The sequence below is a fragment of the Chanodichthys erythropterus genome, chromosome 15 (assembly GCF_024489055.1).
Source record: "Chanodichthys erythropterus isolate Z2021 chromosome 15, ASM2448905v1, whole genome shotgun sequence".
Classification (NCBI taxonomy): domain Eukaryota; kingdom Metazoa; phylum Chordata; class Actinopteri; order Cypriniformes; family Xenocyprididae; genus Chanodichthys; species Chanodichthys erythropterus.
This window is the reverse complement of record NC_090235.1, coordinates 17,775,210-17,785,990: the sequence shown is the minus strand read 5'-3', so window position 1 is coordinate 17,785,990 and position 10,781 is coordinate 17,775,210. Positions and strand designations below refer to the sequence as shown.

The window sequence follows — 10,781 nt, the reverse complement described above, 5'->3', positions numbered from 1 at the left end:
TGGATGGATGGATGGATGAAATGATGGATGGATGGATGGATGGATGATAGATGAATGGATGAAATGACAGATGAATGATAGAATGATGGATGGATGAAACGATGGATGGATGAAACGATGGATGGATGGATGGATGAATGGATGAAACGACAGATGAATGATGGATGGATGGAACAACAGATCAATAGAATGATGGTTGGATGGATGGATGGATGGATGGATGGATGGATGGAACGATGGATGATGATTGATGGATGGATGATGGATGAATGGATGGATGAAATGATAGATGAACGATAGATGAATGATAGAACAATGGATGGATGGAACAATAGATCGATAGAATGATGGATGGATGGATGGATGGATGGAAGGATGAAATGATGGATGGATGGATGGATGGATGATAGATGAATGGATGAAATGACAGATGAATGATAGAATGATGGATGGATGGATGGATGGATAGATGGATAGATGGATGGATGAATGGATGAAACGACAGATGAATGATAGAATGATGGATGGATGAAACGATGGATGGATGGATGAAACGATGGATGGATGGATGGATGGATGGAATAAACGACGGATGAATGGATGAAACGACAGATGAATGATGGATGGATGGATGGAACAATAGATCAACAGAATGATGGTTGGATGGATGGATGGATGGATGATAGAACGATGGATGGAGCAATGGAACGATGGATGATTGATGGATGGATGATGGATGAATAGATGGATGAAATGATAGATGAACGATAGATGAATGATAGAACAATGGATGGATGGAACAATAGATCGATAGAATGATGGATGATGGATGGATGGATGGATGAAATGATAGATGAACGATAGATGAATGATAGAAAGATTGATGATGATGGATAGAAGGATGGATGGATCAAATGATGATGGATGGATGATAGAACCATTGATGGATGGATGAAACAATAGATGAATGATAGAATGATGGATGGATGGATGAATGGATGGAACAATAGATCGATGGAATGATGGGCACATGGATGAAACGACAGATGAATGATAGAATGACGGATGGATGGATGGATGGATGGATGGATGGATGAAACGACAGATGAATGATAGAATGATGGATGGATGAAACGATGGATGGATGGATGAAACGATGGATGGATGGATGAAACGATGGATGGAACAATAGATCAATAGAATGATGGTTGGTTGGATGGATGGATGGATGGATGGATGGATGATGGATAGATGAATGATGGATGGATGGATGGATGGAACTGATGGACGGATGGATAAAACGATAGATGAATGATAGAATGATGGATGGATGATGGATGGATGGATGGATGGATGGATGATGGATAGATGAATGATGGATGGATGGATGATAGAATGATGGATGTAATTGATGGACAGATGGATGAAACGACAGATGAATGACAGAATGATGGATGGAACAGTGGATGCTACTCAAGAAACATTTCTGATTATTATCAATGTTGAAAACAGATGCACTGCTTATTATTGTGGATACTTTTTTTTCAGGATTCTTCAATGGATCGAAAGTTCAAAAGAACAGCATTTATTTGAAATCTTTTGCAACAATTACTGACACAAAAACTCCTACCATATATCAGCACAACGGACTCCTCGATGGCGTGCTGATAGCTGAACTGAGAGTCCAGAAGGGCCCGGCTGACAAAAGAGCCGTAGAAGGTGGACTGGTACCAACCCACGTGAAGATGATCGATGTTTACATGCCGCAAACTTCTCATCATCTCCATCTGATACTGAACTGCAAGAGAAAAGACAGAAAAAGGCATCAGAGAGGGAGAGAAGGAACGGTGTTGTGATTTCTCAGCTGCACATTCGCTTATTATTGTTCTTCACATTCTGTGGAGCTCTGAAGAACAGCAAACAACACGAACATGCAGAAAATATCTTACAGATGAAATCATGTCTGCATTGTTTGATTGTCAGTTAGAGCGTTTAAAGGGTCAGGATTCGCCCTGGAGTCTGAGGACCAATATTCAATGTTTTTTTAGCTGTGAATATTATTATTATAAAATATTAAAATGATGATATTTAGCCCAATATGCAGTTGCTGTGAATATGAAAAGCATTATGCAAAATCAAATACTAGAACATAAAAATAAACTAAGAATACTTAATTACATAATACATAAATCATTAAAAAATTAAGCAAAGATAATATTGTCTTGTTTCCAAGTAAAACGATCTAAACATGCTTAAAAGAAAAAAAAAAATAAATAATTATAATTATTTTTACAAATATTTTATAATAATTATATTATATAATTATTCTAATAATATTTTAATATATTTATACAAATATCAATATTAAATTACTATAATAACTATTGATGATAACATTAATATTGTCATTAAACATGCTTAAAACAAAATAAATTATAATTATCTTTACAAATATTATATATTATATTATAGAATTATTCTTATAATATTTTAATATATTTATACTAATATATCATTATTAAATTACTATAACTAATGATGACAACATTATCAATATTGTCATAAACAAGATAATAATAATAAATAAATTATTTTTACAAATATTTTATAATAATTATATTATATAATTATTCTAATAATATTTTAATATATTTATACAAATATCAATATTAAATTACTATAATAACTACTGATGATAACATTAATATTGTCATTAAACATGCTTAAAACAAAATAAATTATAATTATCTTTACAAATATTATATATTATATTATAGAATTATTCTTATAATATTTTAATATATTTATACTAATATATCATTATTAAATTACTATAACTAATGATGACAACATTATCAATATTGTCATAAACAAGATAATAATAATAAATAAATTATTTTTACAAATATTTTATAATTATTATATAATACATAATATAATTATGTTTTATTATAATATAATTATTATAATAATAATTATATTTATACTAATATATATTATTTAATTACTGTAACAACATTACTAATATTATCTTTAAACACGCTTAAAGACATTTATCTGAGAAACAAAATAGAATATAAAATGTATATTCAATATAAATATAAATGATTAATTATCTGAATTTTAGCATGGTCACTGTTTGCATTTGCCATATAATAAAAAAGCTGTCTCAATATCCTGTTAAACTATTCCTTTAAAATCACAATTTAGCACAACAATATTTGGATGTCTTAATATTCAGAAGGATTTTAGGATAACTAAGGAAAACCAAAGTAAGATCAAGGTAATCTTTTTTTAAATCCACAAATGATTAAATATCAGTCTGCTCATGTTCAGTGTCTGCGCTTCAGAACTATGTAAAAATGCATTTTTTTCTGTTCTAGCAAATGCATGATTAGAGTTGATTGAAGTTTTTAATGTTTAAATGAAATGGCTTCTAAACCATGGATGGATGGATGGATGGATGGATGGATGGATGGATGGATGGATGGATGGATGGATGGATGGATGGATGGATGGATGGATGGATGGATGGATGGATGGATGGATGGATGGATGGATGGATGGATGGATGGATGGATGGATGGATCGATGGATGGATGGATCAATGGATGGATGGAATGATACATGATGGATGGATGGATGGATGGATGGATGGAAGGAATGATACATGGATGGATAAAACAATGAATGATGGATGGATGGATGGAACAACAGATGGGTGGATAAAACAGTGGATGGATGGATGGATGGATGGATGGATGGATGGATGGATGGATGGATGTTAGACAGAATGATGGATGGATGGATGGATGGATGGATGTTAGACAGAATGGTGGATGGATGGAATGATACATGATGGATGGATGGATGGATGGAATGATAGATCGATATAACGGTAGATGTTAGACAGAATGATGGATGGATGGATGTTAGACAGAATGATGGATTGATGGATGGATGTTAGACAGAATGATGGATGGATGGATGGATGATGGATGGATGGAATGATAGATCGATATAACGGTAGATGTATCGACAGAATGATGGATGGATGGATGGAACGATGGATGAAACGATAGATGGATGAACAAAACAGTGGATGGATGGATGGATGGATGGAGGAATTGATGGATGGATGGATGTTAGACAGAATGATGGATGGATGGATGGATGGATGGATGGATGGATGGAATGATACATGATGGATGGATCAATGGATGGATGGAATGAAACATGATGGATGGATGGATGGATGGATGGAAGGAATGATACATGGATGGATAAAACAATGAATGATGGATGGATGGATGGAACAACAGATGGGTGGATAAAACAGTGGATGGATGGATGGATGGATGGATGGATGGAATGATACATGATGGATGGATCAATGGATGGATGGAATGATACATGATGGATGGATGGATGGATGGATGGAAGGAATGATACATGGGTGGATAAAACAGTGGATGGATGGATGGATGGATGGATGGATGGATGGATGGATGGATGGATGGATGGATGGATGGATGGATGGATGGATGTTAGACAGAATGATGGATGGATGGATGGATGTTAGACAGAATGATGGATGGATGGATGGATGGATGTTAGACAGAATGGTGGATGGATGGAATGATACATGATGGATGGATGGATGGATGGAATGATAGATCGATATAACGGTAGATGTTAGACAGAATGATGGATGGATGGATGTTAGACAGAATGATGGATTGATGGATGGATGTTAGACAGAATGATGGATGGATGGATGGATGATGGATGGATGGATGTTAGACAGAATGATGGATGGATGTTAGACAGAATGGTGGATGGATGGAATGATACATGATGGATGGATGGATGGATGGAATGATAGATCGATATAACGGTAGATGTATCGACAGAATGATGGATGGATGGATGGAATGATAGATCGATATAACGGTAGATGTATCGACAGAATGATGGATGGATGGATGGAACGATGGATGAAACGATAGATGGATGAACAAAACAGTGGATGGATGGATGGATGGATGGAGGAATTGATGGATGGATGGATGTTAGACAGAATGATGGATGGATGGATGGATGGATGGATGGAATGATACATGATGGATGGATCAATGGATGGATGGAATGAAACATGATGGATGGATGGATGGATGGATGGAAGGAATGATACATGGATGGATAAAACAATGAATGATGGATGGATGGATGGAACAACAGATGGGTGGATAAAACAGTGGATGGATGGATGGATGGATGGATGGATGGATGGATGGATGGATGGATGGATGGAATGATACATGATGGATGGATCAATGGATGGATGGAATGATACATGATGGATGGATGGATGGATGGATGGAAGGAATGATACATGGATGGATAAAACAATGAATGATGGATGGATGGATGGAACAACAGATGGGTGGATAAAACAGTGGATGGATGGATGGATGGATGGATGGATGGATGGATGGATGGATGGATGTTAGACAGAATGATGGATGGATGGATGGATGGATGTTAGACAGAATGGTGGATGGATGGAATGATACATGATGGATGGATGGATGGATGGAATGATAGATCGATATAACGGTAGATGTTAGACAGAATGATGGATGGATGGATGTTAGACAGAATGATGGATTGATGGATGGATGTTAGACAGAATGATGGATGGATGGATGGATGATGGATGGATGGAATGATAGATCGATATAACGGTAGATGTATCGACAGAATGATGGATGGATGGATGGAACGATGGATGAAACGATAGATGGATGAACAAAACAGTGGATGGATGGATGGATGGATGGAGGAATTGATGGATGGATGGATGTTAGACAGAATGATGGATGGATGGATGGATGGATGGATGGATGGATGGATGGAATGATACATGATGGATGGATCAATGGATGGATGGAATGAAACATGATGGATGGATGGATGGATGGATGGATGGAAGGAATGATACATGGATGGATAAAACAATGAATGATGGATGGATGGATGGAACAACAGATGGGTGGATAAAACAGTGGATGGATGGATGGATGGATGGATGGATGGATGTTAGACAGAATGGTGGATGGATGGAATGATACATGATGGATGGATGGATGGATGGAATGATAGATCGATATAACGGTAGATGTTAGACAGAATGATGGATGGATGGATGTTAGACAGAATGATGGATTGATGGATGGATGTTAGACAGAATGATGGATGGATGGATGGATGATGGATGGATGGAATGATAGATCGATATAACGGTATATGTATCGACAGAATGATGGATGGATGGATGGATGGAACGATGGATGAAACGATAGATGGATGAACAAAACAGTGGATGGATGGATGGATGGATGGATGGATGGAGGAATTGATGGATGGATGGATGTTAGACAGAATGATGGATGGATGGATGGAATGATACATGATGGATGGATGGATGGATGGATGGATGGAATGGTAGATCGATATAACGGTAGATGTTAGACAGAATGATGGATGGATGGATGGATGGATGTTAGACAGAATGATGGATGGATGGATGGATGTTAGACAGAATGATGGATGGATGGATGTTAGACAGAATGGTGGATGGATGGATGGATGGATGGATGGATGGATGGATGGATGGATGGATGGAATGATAGATCGATATAACGGTAGATGTATCGACTGAATGATGGATTGATGGATGGATGTTAGACAGAATGATGGATTGATGGATGGATGTTAGACAGAATGATGGATTGATGGATGGATGTTAGACAGAATGATGGATGGATGGATGGATGGATGGATGGATGGATGGAATGATAGATTGATATAACGGTATATGTATCGACAGAATGATGGATGGATGGATGGAACGATGGATGAAACGATAGATGGATGAACAAAACAGTGGATGGATGGATGGATGGATGGATGGATGGATGGAGGAATTGATGGATGGATGGATGTTAGACAGAATGATGGATGGATGGATGGAATGATACATGATGGATGGATGGATGGATGGATGGATGGATGGATGGATGGATGGAATGATAGATCGATATAACGGTAGATGTTAGACAGAATGATGGATGGATGGATGGATGGATGTTAGACAGAATGATGGATGGATGGATGGATGGATGTTAGACAGAATGATGGATGGATGGATGTTAGACAGAATGGTGGATGGATGGATGGATGGATGGATGGATGGATGGATGGAATGATAGATCGATATAACGGTAGATGTATCGACTGAATGATGGATTGATGGATGGATGTTAGACAGAATGATGGATTGATGGATGGATGTTAGACAGAATGATGGATGGATGGATGGATGGATGGATGGATGGATGGATGGATGGATGGATGGATGGATGGAATGATAGATTGATATAACGGTAGATGTATCGACAGAATGATGGATGGATGGATGGAACGATGGATGAAACGATGGATGGATAAAAAAGCGGATGGATGGATGAATATAATGGATTGAAGCTTAGTGAACTGATATTAGATTTTTGTCTCTGGCTGAAATAGTATGAAGTTATTCTCCATATAAAACTATTATCTGGTCGAATGTGGACCTTAAAGAAGATGCAGAACAGGTCGATGTTATACTAAAAAGAAGTTATTGACAAGCTGATATACTGGCTGAGCACAAGAGTCTTGAAATAAAGGGCAAAAAAAAATAAAGAAGTCTAAAAAACATGATAAAAATGTTGGTATCAGAAAGTACAAGAACATAAACATGCATTTCAGTAGAGTGCACTTCTGGAGCACTGGGCCTCTGGAAACCTCCACCCAAACACAGCCAGATTTGGTGCAACAGATAGCGATAAATGTACGAACACAGACACATTCACTCCTCGGCTTAGCCGGACAACATTTTCCACTCTCGTGTGCCAAGCCAGAATCCATGATGTCCCGAACATACCCCCTCTGACAATTCAAAGGCCATTCAGTTTCATCCCGAATGCAAAAGGGAGATAGCAGGATTATTAACAGAGGAAACATGAGGATGAGCACAACAAGGGTCTTCATTTTATTAAAAGAGCCCCAGAGTCTCGTAAGGTACATTAAATAAGAAGCGGTCCGCTCTCATGAGAAAACATCTGCGATATGAAGACTAGCCGTAGGATAGAAGGCAACAGTAACTCAAAAAAAAAAATTTTAACTAATCAAATGGTTGATCCTTTGGGGGGAGCACATCTCTGAGAGGAAATGTGTGTTAGAAGAGGGTTGGAGGGGACGAAAACAAATGACTGAATACTTCAAAAGCAGCGAAATATGTGAGCATTCCAGTACACGGCACAGTTTTGACCACAAAGCAGATTTTGCAAGGACAAATGAGTTGCATGAGAATAAAAAAGAAACAGAAAAGATGTAAAAAGAAGAAAGAAAGAAAAAAAAAAAGAGACAAAAAACGCACAAACCCAAAGCCCCTAAAACACTTGAAACAACAACACAAAAAACAAGATAATGAGAGTCTAGCTGACGGCATCCTGTAATTAAATGGATTTTCATACGGAAAAAAACACCACTCTAAAAAAATATAAAACAAGGCCAAACCCACCGATTTTGCACGATCTGAGACCTTCTTAACTTCTTGACTTCTTCTGTGGACACTTCAAATGTTGTGGTTTACAAGCAGAAAAACAAGCGGGCTGAAAATGGCAGATCTGCACAGCGATGTTGGCGCCTCCATTTCAAAATGCTAATGTTAAAGTATTACCAAAAAAAGAAATGATTAAACGCTGTTAAATTTAACCAGTACAACATCAGCGTCACCCTCCATCACCCAAAGGTCAGAACAGTAAAGCAGAGCATTCTGGGTCGCGTAAATGTAATAGACTATTGCTTATAGATGAATAGTGCGGCTTGTGGATGGATGGATGGATGGATGGATGGATGGATGGATGGATGGATGGATGGATGGATGGATGGATGGATGGATGGATGGATGGATGGATGGAACAACAGATGACAGACAGAACGATGGATAGATGGAACAATAGATGATAGATAGAACAATGCATGGATAAAATGTTAGATAGAATGATGAATGGACGGACGGACCAAGAGATGATAGAACAATGGATGGATAAAATTATATATGATGGATGTATGGATGGATGGATGGATGGATGGATGATAGATGGATGGATGGAACAATAGATGTTAGATAGAATGATGGATGGATGGATGGATGGATGGATGGAACAATAGATGTTAGAATGATGGATGGATGGATGGAAGAATGGATGGAATGATGGATGGATGGAATGATACATGGATGGATACAACGATGAATGATGGATAGAACAATAGATAGAACATGGATGGAACGATAGATGATAGACAGAACGATGGATGGATGGATGGATGGATAGAACAACTGATGATGATAGAACGATGGATGACAGGACGATGAATGGATGGATGAATAATGGATGGATGGATGGATGGATGGATGGATGGGTAATAATGATAGATGGATGGATGGTAGAACAATAGATGTTAGAATGATGGATGGATGGATGGAATGATACATGGATGGATACAACGATGAATGATGGATAGAACAATCGATGGATGGAACGATAGATCAATATAATGGTAGATGTATGACAGAATGATGGACGGATGGATGGAACGATGGATGGATAAAACTGGATGGATGGATCGAACAACAGATGATAGACAGAACGATGGATGGATAAAACTGGATGGATGGATCGAACAACAGATGATAGACAGAACGATGGATGGATGGATGGATGGATGGATGCAACAATAGATAGAACAATCAATGGATGGATGGATGATGATGGATGGAACGATAGATGTATGGACAGAATGATGGACGGATGGATGGAACAACAGATGATAGACAGAACGATGGATGGATGGATGGATGGATGGAACAACTGATGATGATAGAACGATGGATGACAGGACGATGAATGGATGGATGAATAATGGATGGATGGATGGATATAATGATAGATGGATGGATGGTAGAATGATAGATGAATAGAACAATAGATGATAGAGAGATGGATAGATGGATGGATGGATAGATGGATGGAACAATGGATGGATGATGGATGGATAGAATGACAGAGGGATGGATAGAACAATAGATTATTGATAGAAGGATTGATAATAGATAGAATGATGGATGGATGGATGGATGGATGGATGGATGGATGGATGGATAACATGATGGATAGTGACAGATGTAAGGTTAGAACAATAGACGATAGAACAATGGATGGATAGAACGATGGATGGAAGGAACAATAGATCGATATAACGATAGATGTATGGACAGAATGATTGATGATGAAATGATAGATATAACGATAGATGAAAGGATAGAATAGATGATAGATGGAATGAAAGATACTGTCCAAACTGACTATAAATGTCACATGATCCTTCAGAAATCATTCTGATATGCTGATTTGCTGCTGAAGAAACATTAATGATTGTTATGAATGCTGAAAACTAAAAAAATGTGAAAAGGTCAAACCCACCAAGAGCGCATGAAACACTTTTTTTTTTTTTTTGCACGATCTGAGACCTTCTTAACTTCTTGACTTCTTCTGTGGACACTTCAAATGTTGTGGTTTACAAGCAGAAAAACAAGCGGGCTGAAAATGGCAGATCTGCACAGCGATGTTGGCGCCTCCATTTCAAAATGCTAATGTTAAAGTATTACCAAA

The 10,781-nt window shown here is 37.6% G+C and overlaps 1 protein-coding gene across 1 annotated transcript in view; it reads right to left on the bottom strand.

The window, feature by feature from the left end:
* eif3hb (eukaryotic translation initiation factor 3, subunit H, b) overlaps positions 1–10,781 on the bottom strand; it is a 92,571-nt gene that overhangs the window by 31,543 nt on the left and 50,247 nt on the right. Inside the window, exon 3 of the mRNA XM_067411461.1 lies at positions 1,631–1,798. Coding sequence (XP_067267562.1) covers positions 1,631–1,798 — 168 coding nt within the window. The remainder of the gene's footprint in view (positions 1–1,630; positions 1,799–10,781) is intronic.